This window comes from Rhinolophus sinicus, chromosome 8 (genome assembly GCF_057876585.1).
Source record: "Rhinolophus sinicus isolate RSI-liver-muscle chromosome 8, RSI-T2T, whole genome shotgun sequence".
Taxonomy (NCBI): domain Eukaryota; kingdom Metazoa; phylum Chordata; class Mammalia; order Chiroptera; family Rhinolophidae; genus Rhinolophus; species Rhinolophus sinicus.
The window spans coordinates 47,321,625-47,340,578 of record NC_142508.1 but is presented as its reverse complement, the minus strand read 5'-3'; the positions used below and the strand labels follow the sequence as shown (position 1 = coordinate 47,340,578).

General features: G+C 42.4%; 1 protein-coding gene and 1 pseudogene across 1 annotated transcript; one reads left to right on the top strand and one right to left on the bottom strand.

The window, feature by feature from the left end:
• Window positions 1-1,270: 1,270 nt before the first annotated feature.
• ZNF599 (zinc finger protein 599) lies at window positions 1,271-12,964 on the bottom strand. The gene is given in 5 exon segments (XM_074316005.2): window positions 1,271-3,760; window positions 3,763-5,397; window positions 8,455-8,550; window positions 10,599-10,725; window positions 12,615-12,964. Coding segments are annotated over 5 exon segments (2,280 nt in total). The 5' UTR covers window positions 12,627-12,964; the 3' UTR covers window positions 1,271-3,350.
• Window positions 12,965-17,763: 4,799 nt separating this feature from the next.
• On the top strand, window positions 17,764-18,258 carry LOC148757577 (mitochondrial ornithine transporter 1 pseudogene; annotated as a pseudogene).
• Window positions 18,259-18,954: the final 696 nt, after the last annotated feature.

The window sequence follows — 18,954 nt, the reverse complement described above, 5'->3', positions numbered from 1 at the left end:
TATCCAGAGAAACCCAAAACACTACTTATCGAGGGAATGTGTGCATATGTTCATTGCAGCCTTTTTTACAATGGCCAAGATGTGGAGGCAGCCTGGGTGTCTGAATGGAAGAATGGATAAAGAGGAGGTGGTACATAAATACAATGGAATGTTGCTCGGCCATGGAAAGAAATGGGTTCTTGCCATCTGTGGTGGCATGGATGGACCTGGAGGGTATTGTGCTGAGTGGAGTATGTCAGACAGCGAAAGACAGATGCAAGGTGATTTTGCTTATATGTGGAATTTAAGAACAAAATAAAAAACAAAACAAACTCATTGATACAGAGAACATTTTGATGGTTGCCAGATGGGAGGGGGTTTGGGGGACTGGGTGAAAAAGGTGAAGGGATTAAGAAGTACAAATTGGTAGTTACAAAATAGTCATGGGGATGTAAAACATAGGGAATATAGTCAATAATATGGTAATAACTATGTATAGTGCCAGGTGGGTAGTAGACTAGTCAGGGAGATCACTCCTTAAATTATATAAATGTCTAAGTACTATGCTGTACACCTGAAATTAATATTGAATATCAACTGCAAATGAAACATTTATAAGTGGGAAACAATGGTGAAGGGGAATAAGAGGTTCTAATTTCCAAGTATAAAACAAGTCATGGGGATGTAACGTACAGCATAGGGAATATAGTCAATAATATTTTGATAGTATAGTACAGTGTTAGATGGTTGTTGGACTTACCATAGTGATCATTTTAGGTATGTAAATGTTGAATAACTAAGTTGTACACCTGAAACTAATATAATATTGTATGTTAGCTGTATTTTAATAAAAATCTTTAAAACAACCTTATTTCAGTCAATATCAAGAAGCTTATACACTTCTCATGCTGACAATAGTTATAACAAGAAGTGAGAGCTTCACTGAACACACATTTGCATCTGATACATTTCCCAAGCTCAAACTACAATTCCTGCACGGATTTTCAGACTTGATGCAAGTTTGCAAAGGAAATTTCCTTATGTATAAATTCATTTAACTGTGCCACTGAGAAATTTCCACCTTTAGGAAATAACCTGAATTGGAAGTGATTAATCTGCAATGTAATCACATGCACAAAAGGCAAATATCAAGAGAAGAATCCAATGGAATTCTACACATGCCACCCAAGTGATAAATATATTCGACTGAAATTGTAGTCATGGAATGTTGTCAATATTTGACAGTACTGATGTCATGTGTAGAGACACTTTAAAAGATGAAATAGGAACATTTTATTAGTGCTATATTGCATTTTATTAAAATTCACTAATTTTTTTAAAAAGATGAAATAGGTTAAATAAATCCAGATATGCATTAACACATGAACATTTGTCATCTATTTTGATAAACATTAACTTTTATCTCATTAAGTGAAATGTTAGCTCCCCCCAAAATAATAATATACATTGTACTGGTAGACCAATATTGCAAAACTATACACTCAATCATTATTATATTTTGAATTTTAAATAAAGAATTAAAAATGTGTAGAAATTTGTTTCTCAATTGTTATATGCGTGCTGATATAACATCCTTTATTTTTGCCTCTTGGCCTAAAATATTTACTATTTGGCCAATTAGAGAGAAAGTTGCCAACCTCTGATGTATACCACAAACTCTAAATCAATCACTAAACTCAAAAAAGCTAATAAATCAATAAGAGGACATAAAAAGAAATTAAAAAATAATCCAAAGGCTGATTTAGTAAATACTGAGCCACTGCTACACAAGGGAAATCCAGGTTCAGGTTCCTGTGAGTCTCTGGTCAGCACAACCAATCAGTACATGACCTTTTATGGAATGTTTTTTTCTGTTTAAATGCACCTTGTTTAATATGTTTCTTATAAATAAATTATATGCAATATTTCATTATAACAAAAATATTTCATTATAACAAAAATATTTCAATTACGTCTTTTGTGTAATGTACTCTTGTTATTGTATTGCTTTCACTCTCAGTCATACATGTGTACAAACAGTACATATGTACAGTACTCAAACAATAAAATAGGACACACCGCACAGTACTGTGAACATACACACTATGCTGTTCAGTACAGTCCTGTAAAGTAATTCCTAGAAAATAAAACTGAAGGTTAACTATTCAGGATAATCTTTTGGCCAGAGAAATATCTTTCTCAGTATCTGATAATTCATACTGAAGAGAAACATAATTGTCATCCCTTTGAAAATTTTCTGTGGCAGGTAATTAATCACTTGTTATCTAAACGGTCATATTAGAAATTGACCCAGCCTAGAGCCTTACACTACACCTGAGAATTTTCCATGAGAGACTCTCAGTGGTTATCATGCATTTAGGAAAAATGTATACAATAATCTCATGTTCATACTATAAATCCATCTGAAGAGTATTTTAAAAGAAGGAGAGGTAGAAGAGAAAGGAAATGGAAATGTGTGTATGGCTTCTTTCCAATTTCCCTGACACGCTTATAACTGGTTATTTTGAGGTGGGGGGATTGGGATATGAGGGATAAAAAGGCCTTCCCCCCTTTATGTGTTTTTTATAACATCCAAAGTTAGACCATTGAGGGTAGCTCTACCAACAATTATCAAAAGTACCCTTTATTCCAAAACACTGTCCTGTCTACCTTTGAGGAACATAAGCTAAGTGATATGCAGACCCAAGAAACATGCAGGAGCCCTACCGAGGTTCAAAGGTGGGGCCTAGCAGTCCCGGAAAAGAGAACTGCACATCTAAGGCCCTGAGGTTGGCTGGCACCAGGTCAAGGCCAGTGTGGCCAGAAAGAACAGCAATGGATAATTGATGGAGTGGGGTAACAGGGCCAGAGGCACAGATAGGGCACCATGGACATTTTTATTCAATTATTATTCTATGAAACCATGAGAAGAGTTCAGCAGGAACACAAAAGATTTTCTCCTGTTTTCTAAAAATGTTCTAGTTGAGTGTTTTACATTTTGGTTAGAATTTCTCAACCTTCTAAACACTGCATGTTTGGCTCCTCATTTTGGCCGCCTCCCTCGGTTTGTTTCTGTGTATTAGGTAGATGTGCTACGTCTCCCAGTTTTGGCAGGGTGGCCTTATGCAGTAAATGTCCTGTGGGACCCAGTGGTGCCATCTCTGTTCACCTGAGCCAGGTGCTCCAAGAGGTTTATCCACACAGTGCACTGGCCCATCACACATCCTGCAGCTCCATCAAAAGTAGAATTGTAGTTAATGTGTATATTTAATTGGTTGTATTTAAAAGGAAAGGTATTTCACTAGTATGAGTTCACTAAAATCGACTGAGGTGAACATACTTGCAAAAACCTTCCTACAAAAAACTTCCTTTTAAACTCTGGTATGAATCTTTCGATGGTGAGTAAACGATGAACTGTGGCTGAAGACCTTTCCACATTCACTACATTCAAAGGGTTTCTCTCCAGTGTGAGTTCTCATGTGTTGAGTTAAGGCAAAGTTGTCACAAAAGGCCTTTTCACATTCTTTGCACTCATAAGGTTTTTCTCCAGTGTGGATCCTATTATGCCGAACAAAATTTGCAGGTTGGGAAAAGGCCTTTCCACATTCTCTGCATACATAGGGCTTCTCTCCAGTGTGAATCCTCATGTGTCGAGTAAAGGAAAAGCTATAGTAAAAGACTTTTGCACATACATTACATTCCAAGGACTTTTCTCCACTGTGGATCCTATTATGTCGGATAAAAACAGAGTGGTGTGTAAAGGCTTTTCCACATTCCCTGACTCATAGGGCCTCTCACTAGTGTGAATCCTCATGTGTTGAATTAAGGAAGAACTGTCACAAAAGGCTTTGCCACATTCTTTGCACTCAAGGGGCTTCTCTCCAGTATGGGTCCTCTTATGCCGGACGAAAGTAGAGCGATAAGTAAAGGCCTTTCCACATTCACTGCACTCATAAGGTTTCTCTCCAGTGTGAATCCTCATGTGTTGAGTGAAGGATGAGTTGAGGCAAAAACCTTTTCCACATTCTTTGCACAGAAAGGGTTTTTCTCCTGTGTGGGTTGTACTATGCTGGATGAAAGTGGAGCGGTAGGTGAAAGCTTTACCACATTCTTTGCACTCATAGGGCTTATCTCCAGTGTGAATACGCTGGTGCTCTGTGAGGTGAGACCTGCGTTTGAAGACCTTCCCACACTCGATACACTTGTTGCACTCAAAGGGCTTCTCTCCAGTATGGGTCCTCTTATGCTGGACGAAAGTAGAGCGATAAGTAAAGGCCTTTCCACATTCACTGCACTCATAAGGTTTCTCTCCAGTGTGAATCCTCATGTGTTGAGTGAAGGATGAGTTGAGGCAAAAACCTTTTCCACATTCTTTGCACAGAAAGGGTTTTTCTCCTGTGTGGGTCATACTATGCTGGATGAAAGTGGAGCGGTGGGTGAAAGCTTTACCACATTCTTTGCACTCATAGGGCTTATCTCCAGTGTGAATACGCTGGTGCTCTGTGAGGTGAGACCTGCAATTGAAGACCTTCCCACACTCGATACACTTGTTGCACTCAAAGGGCTTCTCTCCAGTATGGGTCTTCTTATGCCGGATGAAAGTAGAGCGGTAAGTAAAGGCCTTTCCACATTCGCTGCACTCATAAGGTTTCTCTCCAGTGTGAATCCTCATGTGTTGAGTGAAGGATGAGTTGAGGCGAAAACCTTTTCCACATTCTTTGCACAGAAAGGGTTTTTCTCCCGTGTGGGTCATACTATGCTGGATGAAAGTGGAGCGGTGAGTGAAAGCTTTACCACATTCTTTGCACTCATAGGGCTTATCTCCAGTGTGAATACGCTGGTGCTCTGTGAGGTGAGACCTGCGTTTGAAGGCCTTCCCACACTCGATACACTTGTATGGTTGTTCCCCAGTGTGAAACCTCATATGTCGAATGAAGTCTGCCATATAGCGACAGGCTTTCCCACATTCATTGCATTCATAGGGCTTCACTCCAGCATGAATCTGTTGATGCTGAACAAGAATCCAATTCTTGCTAAACCCCTTTCCACATTCCTTGCATTTGTAGAGGTTATTTTGTCCATCAATCACAGGGCCGTTTCCTGGTCCTTGGGAATCATGTTCATGCAGCACATCTCGTGTAGTGACTTGCTCCTGTAAACCCCTTAAACGCAGACTATCTTCTGTCTCCAAATCATCATGTTTATGGCTCAGGCTCCTATAGTTTATCTCCTTGTGGGGGTCTGTTCCTGGCCTCAAGCTCCCTTCCTGCATTTCTGATAGCTTTTCCTGATCCCTTGCTTGCCCCAACTTGGAATCCCTTGAGTTTCCCTGTGTCACTTCTTCCTTACAAGAGGCTTCCTCAGACAAGGCCAGCTGAGAAGCAGTGGGCTCTGTGGTTTCAAGTTTTGCTTCTTTACCTGAAGGAAGTCCAATACAAAAAAGGTGTGTATGAGTGATAGTAACAAAGAATAAACAAAATCACCATTTTAGGGAGCGAATGAAGATGAAAATAATGCTTCTAACACTTACTGCATTTTCACATCTCTTAAACCCAGATTTACAATTTCTTTCTTTACTAACCCTTGAACTCTTGACATCTCTGAAAGGAAACCCAGGAGGAAAAGCTGGGGCAGGGCACAGAGAATCTAAAGTGGAGACTCCTCCTCCTCAATCTCCAGAATGGGGGAAGGTGGGTAGAGTAATGATTACACTGTATGTAATGACTGTGCTCTAAGAGAGGATATCCCATGGTGCAATGACAGCACAGGGAAGGGGCACCTAATTTGGCCCAGATGGGAGACAGAAAGAGGTCAGTGGATGCTGCTTGGAAAAGAAGCTATGTGGGCTTATTTCTACAGGAGAGTAGAAATTCCCAGGCAGAGGAATTAGGAGGAAAACCATAGCAGACAGAAAGTACAAAGGTTCAGAGTCTAGAGAGAATGCTGAATGCCAGGTGAAGTAAAGCACATAAGAGGATGAGATGGTGGCGATATGGATGGAAAGGCAGCAGTGACAGATGAGGAACATTCTCAGGATTATGGCCTATGCAAAAGTGCGGGAGTGTGAGAAGCCACGGTGCACACACTGAGTCTACTATGTCTGAATAAAAAGTTGGTGAACAGACACAAAATTGATAACATCTAGATGAAGGAAATTATAAAACTTAATGCATTAATAAAGATCTACATGAAAGTAATATAAAGTCACTGATTTTCCTCATATTCTTCTGAAAATTCAATACAACTTCAGATAAAATTCCAGTAGGGCTTTTCATGAATACTGACAAGCTGATTGTGGGATTTACATAAATGAACAAAGGAACTAGGATATCTCCGAAGAAGAATAAAGCCAGGACGGCTTGCCCTTTGAAGGTAGGATTATGATGAATTTATACATCAAGACAATGTGACTTAGGCATAGATATAAAAAAAATTGAAAATGTTAGTTGTTAATAGCAGTATAAAAATGATATGTACACCTTAAATTTATTTTTTAGCACTTTTTATTGTGGCAAAATATACGTAACATAAAATTTACCACTTTAAGATGAAACGATCTTAAAAAGTAATGGATAGAATAATCAAATGAAGTGGACAAATTCCTTGAAAGGCTCAAATTACCAAAACTGACACAAGAAAAAACAGAGTATGTGAACAGCCCTATATTTATCTAAAACAACAAATTTGGAATAACAAACCTTCCTAAAGAAAAAGGAATGGAATAACAAATCCAAAATAAAGTGGTTATCTATGTGAGAGAGACAGCACAGGAACGGAAAAGGAAAGAAACACATTGATAGATGTAAGGAGTAGATAACCTTCTAGTACTTAGGTCAATGGTTTGCAGGTGTTCATCACAATGTTTTAAAGGGGAATGAATGAATACTGAAATACAATGAAATAAAATAAAACAGGACATACACTGACTAATGATAACAGTATCATAAATCACAGTTGATGGTTTTTCTAAATCTGTACACCTTGGGACAATTATAAAAGTTAGAGGGCCTACACAGTTATTTACTGTAGTTTTCTTTAGGGTCTCTGAGACAAAGGCCCCCGTCTGAAACTCCAGCAGTATCTCACACTAGCTCTGTGGCCTTTAGCAAGCCACCCAAAGTCCTTTAGCCTCCCTGATAGGTCTGTTGTTAGGATGGAGTGAAAGAGTACATATACAGCACTTAGTAAGATGCCAGTCACTGAGTAAGCAGTGTATGTTAGCCATCGTGTCTATATTATGGGACCTAACACACTCAGGTTGAAGTTGAAGGTATAAACATGAGTGAGTTCACCAAGATAAACAGCATAGAATAAAAAGTAAGGGCTGTCAGATTCTTGCTGAAGCCAATGTTGAAGAAGGGATTAAAGACGATGACAGAGAAGGTCAAGTCAGAAGAGGAAACAAGAGCAAAATGTTACAAAAGCTCGGGCATGATAATGTGGGAAAAGTTTTTGCTGAGTTGAGAGGCCAGATCCTTGGATTATGCATGTACGTGTATATAAATAAATGATTGGATGGAGAAATAAAAAAAGAGTGGGATGCAGAGTATAACTGGAAGTAGTAATCTGCAGAAGAAAGGACGGTCTTTTCTGAATCTGGAAAGAAGTTTGAGATGTCATTATTCATTATGACTAATAAGACATGAATATTACTAATAGGTAACTTTTGTTGAGCCGCTTACTTCAGGTCAGGCAGTGAGCTAATGAGCCGTTTTGTGTTATCTAACTACATTCCTGAGTAATCCAAGGATCTGGGAATTACCATTACGATGTTTGTCAAACGTAGGCCAAGTTTAGCAGACTGAGTATATGTTCTGTATACCCATGGGTTCTCCTTGGGCACAAAGTTAAACCAAATTTCCCAGTGTAATACAACATGGACACTAATGGACAGTTCTTGACCATGGAATGTGAATGGAAGTGACGTGTGTGTGCAAGTGAATAATATGACTACTCTCCTTCTCTCCTGTTCTTCTTGGCCAGTTGGATGATTCCAGGGCAACCTTAAAGCCATATATTGACAAAAGAATGCACCTAGATCCCTGCATAATTATGTCGTACAGATTCCCCTGCTAACCCACATTTGACATGGCATGATGAGAAAAAAAACCTCTTATTTAATCTGTTGACCCACCAAGATTTTGCAGTTTATCTTTCAAAGCAGGTACCAATAACTCAGCCTAACTTGTATATCACAGGCACAGTGAGATCACACAACTGTCCCAGGATCATGAGGCTGGTGAGTGGCTCAACATTGCCAGCCTGTCACTTACCTAACATACCACCTTTTAACCCTGGTAATGGCAAAGAGAGTGATGGGGGTGGGAAGACAGGAAACACAGTTCAAAGTGCTCCATGACCACCTAGGAAGACCACAGCAAGGCCACAAAAAGAAACAGCCGCCCACAGAATTTCAGACACAGTGATCCTCTGCCGACTTCATGACACCCACCTGCCAGACTCTCAGCCACTTACCTGTACAGATGCTTCTGGAGAGGCCTCTCTTTATTGCCCATAGTTCTTGCCCATGCTCCAGGAGGCAGATCAGCTCTGGTTTGGGAACAGGCTGCCCTGTGCATGTAGAAATAAATGGGGCAGGGATATATAGGTAAAGACGAAAGGAAAAGTCTCAACTATACAGGACTATACACTTTTAACACACCACCATGAAACCCCAGAAAGGGGATTCCTCCTTCCAGAAGGTTTTCCCTAATTAAGTCAGTAGGATTCAACCTCCCTGGGCATCAGAACTACCTAGAGATATCTGCGTTTCGAACACAGAACAAATTAAACCAAATCTCTGGACATAAGGACTGAGCCTTGGTATAGTTTTTAAAGTGGCCCAGTGATTCTGGTGCCCAAGGATGGCTAAAAATACGGGACTAAATCAACTGGGGAATGGCATCTAATGATAGTCAGTTGTCTGAGGTAGCTCATGACCTAAAACTGCTACCCATTCTGAAGAAAGAGGCTTTCATCCAGGTTGGGAAGATAGGGCAAAATGTGGGGACCTGCTGTCCTACGTGCTGGGGCATCATCCTGTGCCGACTTCAAGGATTCAAGCCTGATGACCTGGACCAAGGAGAAAAAGCTGACAGAAAACTGGGCTGGCATCTACCAACCCAGGAGCCTGCCCCACCTCAGGACCTCTCATTAAGTGAAGTAATAAACTTTTTTCAGGGTGAAACCAGTATGAGGTGGTTTTCTGGTACATGCAGCCAAACACGTTTTGTCAAATGTGAAAGTTTAAAACCAGGAGGACTCTGGAGAGAAGTCAGTGACTTAGGCACCAGGACCCACAGAAACTTTGAGTAGAAAATCCTGTACTGCAAGCCAGAATTCATCCAGTCGTCACTTAGCAAATGTTCACTGATGTCTGCTATATGCATGGCACTGAGCGCCGTGATGCGACAGTGAAATGGTGAATCAGATCTTCCTTTATATCTAAGGGACTAAGCTCACTGCCCCCTCAGGTACTTGGCTTGTGTTGGTCCTCCACCTGGAATACCATTCCCGATATTTCTCCTTTCAGCCACTAATCACAATTGTCAGAAAATAACACTGTACTTACTGCATTGATGACTGATCTCCTGGGAGACACTATGTAGACACAATGCTGGGAAAGCCCTGTCAGACGTAACCATTTGGACATTTGGGAAAAGGGAGACCTTAGGTCTCCATCAAGTTGTATTCAGACCAATTTCTGGGTAAACTGGACATTTAGAGTTTCGGTGGAAGAACATTTGGGATTTATTAATTTATTATATATAATATGTACATAGCACTTGCTATGTTCCCAGTTCTATTTCTAAGCACTTTAAAGATAATTTGTTCACTTGGGCTAAGTAAAAGGATACTACAAAAACATGATAAGATCAAAATAATTGTGGTCCCAGCAAACTCATGCTGCCTGCTCAAGTCTGCAAGGCTGTTCTTTCTGCTGAAGGGGAGATGAGCGAACAGCCATGGGAGTATTACACATGCAGCACTAAGTCCAGACTCTCTCAACAACAAGAAAGAAGCAGGAAAGAAAAAGGAAAAAGAAACAGCTTTGGCAGATGCTTATCACCACCATTTGAAAATGTGTCTGTGCATCCTCTAAAATTGACTCCTGTAGCAGCAAAGAAAGGCATAGGCCTTAGGAAATAAGGGTCAACTGTGCAGGTCTCAGAGGTCAAAGAAGACTTTTAGCTGAGATTGTGTTGCTTAAATGCCAGTAGCACTGATGACAAATAACTTCTTGTCTGTCTGATTCACCCCCTTCTTGGAGAACCTCCTGTTACCCACAGGTCCTGCTAACTGGGCTGTGGGGACATCCAACTCAACCAAGCTCAATCAATCAGCTTTCCTCTTATGGGAATCTAGAATAAAAATGTCTGACTGGGGCCAGCTTGTGCTGGACACTTGGGTAAAAGTGTTGAGAAGAACTGTTTCTTATACAATAATCCCTGATGCAGACACAGGGAAACCAAGCAAGAGGAGGTTATACCAGAACATGCTGAGGTTGTGGGGAGAGGGGAAGGTGAGTTCCTGAGGTCTTCTCAATCAGCCATTCTTAGAGAGAGAGGATGGAATGAAAGAGGATATGGGTACCACATGGGAGACAGATGAGGCCTTACCCAGTGAGACCAGGAGTCCACAAATCTCCAGCATCACCTCCTGGTGTAAAGTCTTCTGGTCTAGGTCCAGATGTCTCCATTCTTCCCTAGTGAAGGTCACAGCCACATCTTCAAATGATACCAATGCCTAGAAAGTCAAACAGAGGTGGTGGGGTAGCCGTATGCCTACTGAGATTACAGCCTACTGCTTGGTTAGTGGCAAATATCCAGGGAGTCCCAAAGCCTCAATCACTGAATATCTATTGAGAATCTAGCTCTGTGCTGGGCTCAGGAGACAGGTAAATGGTGCCTTTGACAGAATACAAAGGTGTGGGACAGAAAAGCCTCCTATATGGGAAGCCATTGGACAGTGACACAAAACAATAATAATCTCATGCGGACTGTGAGCAGCAGACACGAAGTGCTCTGGGTCGTTATGAGAGTGGGATCAAAGTAATAATTCCAATAATGATAACAGGAGCAACACTGGTCGACACTGCCTGTACCTGAGAGCTTTAGATGCTGTGTTAAAGCAACTAAAGTTTCTAGGTCTGGAGCTAGACTCCCAGGGTTTAAATCCAGCTTTTTGAACCAACACATGCTAATTTCTTTGAGCCTCAATTTCCACATCAACACAATAGTTCCCACTTCACCAAGTGGTTGTGGGAATTAGACAGAAAACGTTCATAAAGCAAACACTGCAGTGCCCAGCACGTCAGTGCTAGATGTGTTTGAGAATTTGATTAATCGTCCTGCAACCCATGAGGTAAATACCATCACTGTCTCCACTTCACAATCAGCAAACGGAAGCTCAAACTCAAGTCGCTTAGATTTACATGTGTAATGGCAAGGGGCAAAATTTGAACCCAGGTCCCTCTGGTGTTTCAGATTTAATCTAAGTGTGTTCCAGAGGTGGAGTCTTTCATTCATCAACCACTTAATGAGCACCTGGTACAGGCCCAGCACTGTTCTAGGCCTGGGATAGAGTAGAAAGCGGAGCTCATTGGGGAAAGATGGACAAGAAACTAAATAAATGCGCAAGATAAAATCATATGATGCTAAAGGCCGAAAACAACAAAAGAGAATGAAATGAATACAAAGATTTGGGGGATACTTTAGATGGGACAACCGGGGACCTCTCTGAGGGGATTCTGGAAAGGGGCTGGAATGAAGTTAGGGAACAAGCCAGGAGAGGAAAAATGAATAAGCCCCGAAGGTGATCACACCTATATGATGAGAGCAAACAGGTGGCTCGAGGAGAGTAACTTAGGGCCTGCTGCGTGTTTACGTGTCAAGAGACTCATTCACATGCGCTGTAACTAATGAATATTGTAATGGATTCACTTTTGAAACACAAGTAAATGTGTTAAACAGGAAAATGGATTCGCTGCAAGTGGCAAGCCAACTTCACTTGTATTACACAGATGGCATCTGCAAAGATAAATCCAGTGTCGGTCCTGTCTTCCAGCCTGTCCTGGACCGTCCACTTCTGTTGGAGGAGCAGCACTTCCAAAAACGCTGCTCCCACTTCACCTCTCCTCTCCAGGCTCTCATCCCCCGTTTTCAGATGGATCAAGGCCTGAGGCAGGGAGGCCTGAGGGTCAGACTCTCCGTGGAGTGAGCCTAAGACGACAGCAGGACCAGGGGACTCACGCTCCAGAAACCACATCCATAGTGACGCTCTCTGGGCCGTGCTGAGCACTGAAGGACGCAGGTCCCACGTATAGCCTATCCAATTCCTCAACTGAGAGAGAAAAAGATTCCAGTTTGAGACCCGAGGGAATGGAGGCCAAGAGCGGCGGAGCGACAAGCTGAAGGTTACAACCAGAAATGGCGGCCTCTTCTTACACCCCCTGGCCTGGATTCAGAACCCTGGGTCGGAAGTGATCAGACCTGCCACTCCTACACCCCATTCATTCCCCAGGACCTTTAGATCCAAGAGCATTAAGATGGAAAGGCGAAGACTCCAGGGATCCCCTACGTCACAAAGGGTGGAACCGTACATGCGGCGACCCCGGCGCGGAACCTTCCACTCACCGGCGCCGCCATGGGGAGCGAGACCGCGAGAGGCGGCGACAAAAGCCGGTCCAGGCTGCTCGGCCGACCCCTCACGCCAGCCCTGGGCAGGGTGACCTGGCACCTCAGTGTCCGCCGTGTGGAACGCGCACGAGGCCTAGGGCGCCGCGTCCCGGAGCTGCGGAGACGAACGGCTGGTGCCGAAGCTCCGGAGAGCGCTGGGCGGCCACCCCTGCTACAAGGCTCAGACAGAAGCGTGGAGGTGGGTACTATTCTCCTCACGGTCCTTTGCTGGGTCTCCAAGACCGCTCTGGGTAGGTGCCTCTGCCTAGCGCTCCAGCCACCACGGTAGGTTAGGACACCGGCCACAACCGAATGACGTCCTAACAAGACGCCGGAAGTCCCGCCCACGCCACCTCAGGAAACGCCCCTTTGTTTCCGTCATTGTCCTAGTGTCTGCCTGCGACGTGCTAGGCACTGCCTTTGGGTAATGTAGTTTCCAACAATCCTGATGAACCCGAGAGCCCACGTTCTGTTTTCTGGGAAACCGTGCCCTAAGGATACAAAGAGAGGGCGTAGCATCGCTTCCTCTTAAGGGAGACCCATACAGATATCCCGAGCACTTCGGGCAAATTCCTGACCGTAAAGACCTCTAACATGTGATCCATGAATTTTATGTTTTGACAAATATCACTAATGACTCTGCTAAGAAATATATCAGAAGATCCATGCCTGGAACTTTCCTATGTACCCCTGCGAGAGCACGTCACCTCTCTGAGCTAGGATTTACAATGAAAAATGAAGATAATTCTTTAATATAGTCAATGTTCCCAGAATCAGTAGTTTTCAACCCACAGACCACATCAGCGTTACCTGGGAATTTGTTACAAATACAAGTTCCACTTTTCACAAATAGGTTACCATCAAAATACAACAACAATGAGATCAAAATAATGCTTTAAGTTCCAGTAAGCTTATGTGGCCTGCCCCGCGCTATGAGTCAGGGGCTGCTTCTTCTGTTGAAAAGGAACATTAGCCGAAGTTGGGAGAGGTGTCGATAATTTATCTCTAAAGCAAAACTATCCTGACAACAATCAGAAGGCAGGAAAGAGAAAGGAAAACTGAACGGCTTTCTCAAGATGTCCATCAATGTCAGCTGATGATATGTCTGTACACCCTCTAGAATCATCTGTACCATCAAAGAATTGTGGCCCAGGCCTTAGGAAGCAAGGGATGGTCATGTAGGTATCAGGGAAAAAACAAGCCTTCTAACCGAGACGGTGTAATTTCGGTGTGCTGGGTTGCCTGCCTGACTCATGAACTTTTTAGAGAATGGCCCCTCACCTCCAGCCCCTGCTCACTGGGTTATGGGGACACCTAACCCAACAAAGCTTGACCACTCAGTTTCCCTCTGGTGAGAATCTGGAATAAGGACCTCAGACAGAGGCCAGCCTATGCTAGATATTGGAGTGAGAGTGTAGGCTTGGTTTAATTCTTGGCTTAGTTTTTGATTTCACTTCCTGTGTGTTTTGGCCCCTCATGGTACCCGCTTGGACACAGGGAGAACAGGAAAGAAGAGGCAAGACAGGAACACCGCAGGAGTTATGGCTAGGAGGAAGGGTGGGCTCCGAAGGCCTCGTCCACCAGTCAGTTCTGGAGTGAGAGGGTGAAATGAAGAAAAAGGCTGAGGGTTCACCACATGGGAGGGTAGTGAGGCTTACCCAGTGAAACCAGGAACCTACAGGTCTCCAGCATTACATCCTGATACAGAGTCCTCAGAGGAGCCAAGTCCAGTTGCCCCCACTCCTCCCAAGTGAAGGTCATGGCCAAATACTTAAAAGTCATCAACACCTGTAAAGTCAAATGGAGACAGCCACATTGGCCTTGGGACTGTTGAAGGAGATTAGAACCTGTTGCTTGCTCACTGCTAAAGATGCAGAGAAATCCAAGGCCCAAATCATATCTAGTGAGCTGAGCTCAGGGCTATGCTCAATGTGGAGGCAGGTGTGGCCTTTGGATGTAATGCAAGTGTGCCAGAGAGAAAAGCCATCAATGGAAGAGCCATTGGAGAATGACACAAGATTAGGACAACACCGTGGGACTATACGGTGCTGACAGTAAGTGCTCTGGTGTGTCAAAGAGAATGGAAAAATATGATTAAAAATTCCAACAATAAGAGCAACAGCAGCTGAGCCTCACTGTCTGTCAGCACCATGTTGAGGACTTCACATGCTCTGTTAAAGTGTCTAAAGTCAGCTCTGGACCCAGATTCCCAAGTTTCAGTCCAGGCTCTAGAAACCAAGCTTTGCCAGGTGCATGACCAAGGGGAAATCACTACATTTCTTTGAACCTCAATTTCCCCATAGATACAATAATACTTCCCACTTCACCAGGCTGTTGTGATCATTGAAAAGAAAACATTTCAAAATCAACACTGGAGTGGCTGGCTTATAGAAGGACTGTGTGTGTGTGTGTGTGTGTGTGTGTGTGTGTGTGTGTGTGTGTTTAAGAGTTTGGAAGTTTCTATTTTTGTTGTTGTTATTACTAGACTTTTTTAGAACAATTTCAGATTTCTAGGAAGTCAGCTGATAATAGAGTTCCATAGTAAACCCCCCACCCAAATTCCCCTATCATTAGCATTCTACATTAGTATGGTACATTGTTATTAACTAAAGCCCACAGTTTATTCAGATTACCTTAGTATTTATCTAATGTCATTTTTCTGTTCTAGGATCCTATCCAGGATACCACACTGCATTAGTTATGTCTCCTGAGGCTCCTCCTGGCTGTGTCAGACTTTGCTTGTTTATGATGATCATGACAATTTTGAGGAGTATTAGTCAGGTATATTGTAGGATGCCCCTCTGCTGGAATTTAACTGTTTTTCTCATGAGTATGGGTTTTTATCATGGGGTTATAGGTTTGGGGGTGGAAGGTCACAGAAGTAGAATGTCATTTTTAATCACATCATATCAAGTGTACATACTATCAGTATGATTTATGACTGACTGTTTAAGTTGACTTTGATTACTTGGCTGAAGTAGTGTTTGCCAGGATTCTTCACTACAAACTTACTTTTCCCCCACTGTACTCTTTGAAAGTAAGTCACTATGACCTCTCCCCTAGGGTGGAGTATCTACTAATTTATTTGGAATTCTTCAGCATTGGAGATTTATCTCTTCTTCCCCCTTTCCTAACTTATTCAATAATCTATTTATGTAAGTATGTACTCATATATTTTAATACTGTGGGTTATAATGCCATTTATATATTTGTGTTTCTCAAATTATTTCCCCTGTGGCCATTGGGAGTTCTTTCAGTTGGTTCCTGTGTCTTTGACATGCCCCTATTATTGTTTTTTGAGCACTTCCTTACTTTTCGGCATTACAAGATGCTCCATGCATCATCTTGTATATGCATGCATATTTCTTGCCCCAGTCCTAGACTCAGCCATTTCTCCAAGGAGCCTTGATTCATTTTATTAGAGAATTGTATTAGAATCAAGATCTGGACACTGGGTGGGCTGATTGCTACTGGGGTGTCATTGTTTTTAGGCCCTTTCAGCTGACAAAACATATGTATATGTACTAACCTGTGTAAATACCATCTGTATCTATATTAAATTAAACATAAGTTCTTACTGATGTCTCCAACTCTAATCCACTACCACATGGATCATTCTAGCCTCTTTTCCTTGCTTATCTGTAAATTCTCATTTGAACAGTGAGACACCTGGCTCCTACCATCCACCATCCATTTACCTGATACAGGCATACCTCAGACATATTGCAAGCTGAGTTCCAGACCACTGCAATAAAGCAAGTATCACAATAAAGTGAGATGTAACCTTTTTGCTGGTGGAAGGTCTTGCCTTCAATTTCTAAAAAATGCAACATCTGTGAAGCCCAATAAAGCAAAATGCAATAAAACTAGTTGTGCCTGTATACATGAAAAGCAGTATTAGAATTGTTAACCTATACCCACATGGGGACAACTTACTCAACTAGAGTAAAGTATGTACTTGCAGTTCATTTTGTCTTTTGACTCCATTCATTTCCAACTTACTTACTTAGGTCAGCAGCTTTTCCCACACTCCCTCTGTTTCATAGTGAGGTTGTTTCATACATTCACAATACAGATTCTCTTGTCATAGTCGGCATTCTTTTCTGGGATCCCTTGCCCTCCTAAATTATTTGAATTTGCATACATTAAAGTTTACTCTTTGTGTTGTACAGTTCTATGGGTTTTGACAAATGCACAACGGTATCACAGAGATTCTTTTCCAGCCACAAAAAATCCCCTGTGCTTTACATATGCATCCTCCAACCTTCCTCCACCCCTCTGGCGACCACTGATATAACTGTATCTATAGTTTTTGTCTTTTACATATAATTAGAATCATACATTGTCTTTTCAGACTGGCTTCTTTCACTTAGCAACTTGCATGTAAAAATGTTCCATGTCTTTTGTGCCTTGATAGCTCATTTCTTTTTATCACTAATTTCCACTCTATGTATGTACCACAGTTTTGTTTTGGTTTGTTTTTTTTGGCCCACTCACATATAGCTATTGATATCTTTTTTGCTTTCAGTTTGGGGCAATTACAAATAAAGTTGCAATGCACATTCATGTGCAAGAGTTTGTGTGAAGTTAAGTTTTCAAATCAATAGTTTAAATACATAGGAGCACAATTGCTGGATCACATGGTAAGAATATTTTCTTATACATTCAGCTACCCTATGTTTTTGATCGAATCATTTAATCCATTCACATTGAAAGTAATTGTTGATAGATATATAACTATTGCCATTTTGTTATTCATATTTTTTTAGGGGAACAGGACTTTATTGGGGAACAGTTGTACTTCCAGGATTTTTTTTCCAAGTCAAGTTGTTGTCCTTTCAATCTTAGTTATGGAGGGCGCAGCTCAGCTCCAGGTCCAGTTGCTGTTGCTAATTGCAGGGGGCGCAGCCCACCATCCCTTGTGGGAGTCCAACGGGCAACCTTGTGGTTGAGAGCCCACTGGCCCATGTAGGAATCGAACCGGCAGCCTTCGGAGTTAGGAGCACGGAGCTCCAACCGCCTAAGTCACAAGGCCAGCCCTATTATTCATATTTTTAATCTTTTTTTTTTCATCTTAAGAAATCCCTCTGCAGAAGAGTGGGCGAACATGAAGTCCAATCCTGCCATCCAAGCTGCCATTGACCTCACGGCAAGGGCCGCAGGGGGCACAGCATGTGTTCTGACTGGGCAGCCGTTCGACACGATGAAAGTGAAGATGCAGACATTCCCCGACCTGTACAGGGGCCTCGCTGACTGCTGCCTGAAGACGTACTCCCAGGTGGGCTTCCGGGGATTTTATAAGGGGACCAGCCCAGCGCTCATCGCCAACATCGCCGAGAACCCTGTCCTCTTCATGTGCTATGGCTTCTGCCAACAGGTGGTACAGAAAGTGGTGGGATTGGACCAGCAGGCAAAGCTGAGTGATCTGCAGAATGCAGCTGCCGGTTCCTTCGCCTCTGCGTTTGCTGCACTGGTGCTCTGCCCCACTGAGCTTGTTGAAGTGCCGGCTATAGGCCATGTACGAAATGGAGATGTCAGGAAAGAAAGCCCAAAGCCCGAAGTAAGCACCCTGGGCGCTAACGGTAGGTCTCTGTTGCCTTAGTGTATTGAGTATTTTGTAATTTTATATTGTACTAAAATTAAGTGGCAGAGAAAAAAAAAGTCCCTCTAACATTCCTTGTAATACTGGTTTGGTGGTGATGAACTTCTTTAGCTTTTTCTTGTCTGGGAAGCTCTTTATCTGTCCTTAGATTTTAAATGATAGCCTTGCTGGGTAGAGTAGCCTTGGTTGTAGATTCTTGCTTTTCATCAGTTGGAATATTTCCTACCAATCCCTCTGGCTTGCGAAGTTTCTGTTGAGAAATCAGCTGACAATTTTGTGGAAGCTCCATATACCACTGTCATGAGTACAATATATTAACTCAAGAGTAAACCTCTTTTGGATTTTGCCACTTTTTCTTGGTGTGTAGTTTAATGAAATTTTATCACATGTATAGATTCTTGTACTGTTACTTTCTTTAAAGCATCTAGTATTCTCCAGAACATGGTCATGCAATTGATAAGTGGAGCTGATGTGATTTAGCAGGGAAAGCATTTGGCACAATGGAAAGAATGTTGGACTAGTGATCAGGAAACTTGGGCTGCAGCCCTGGCTCTGTCCCTGACTTGCTGTGTGATGCCGCATGGGTCTCTTCTCTCTGGGGTTGGCACTGAAAACATTTCCACCACCATCCAGATCTTTCAGGAGATAGTGTACAGAAATGAATCTGGCCTGAATTCTGGTTTGTGTGTCGGAAAG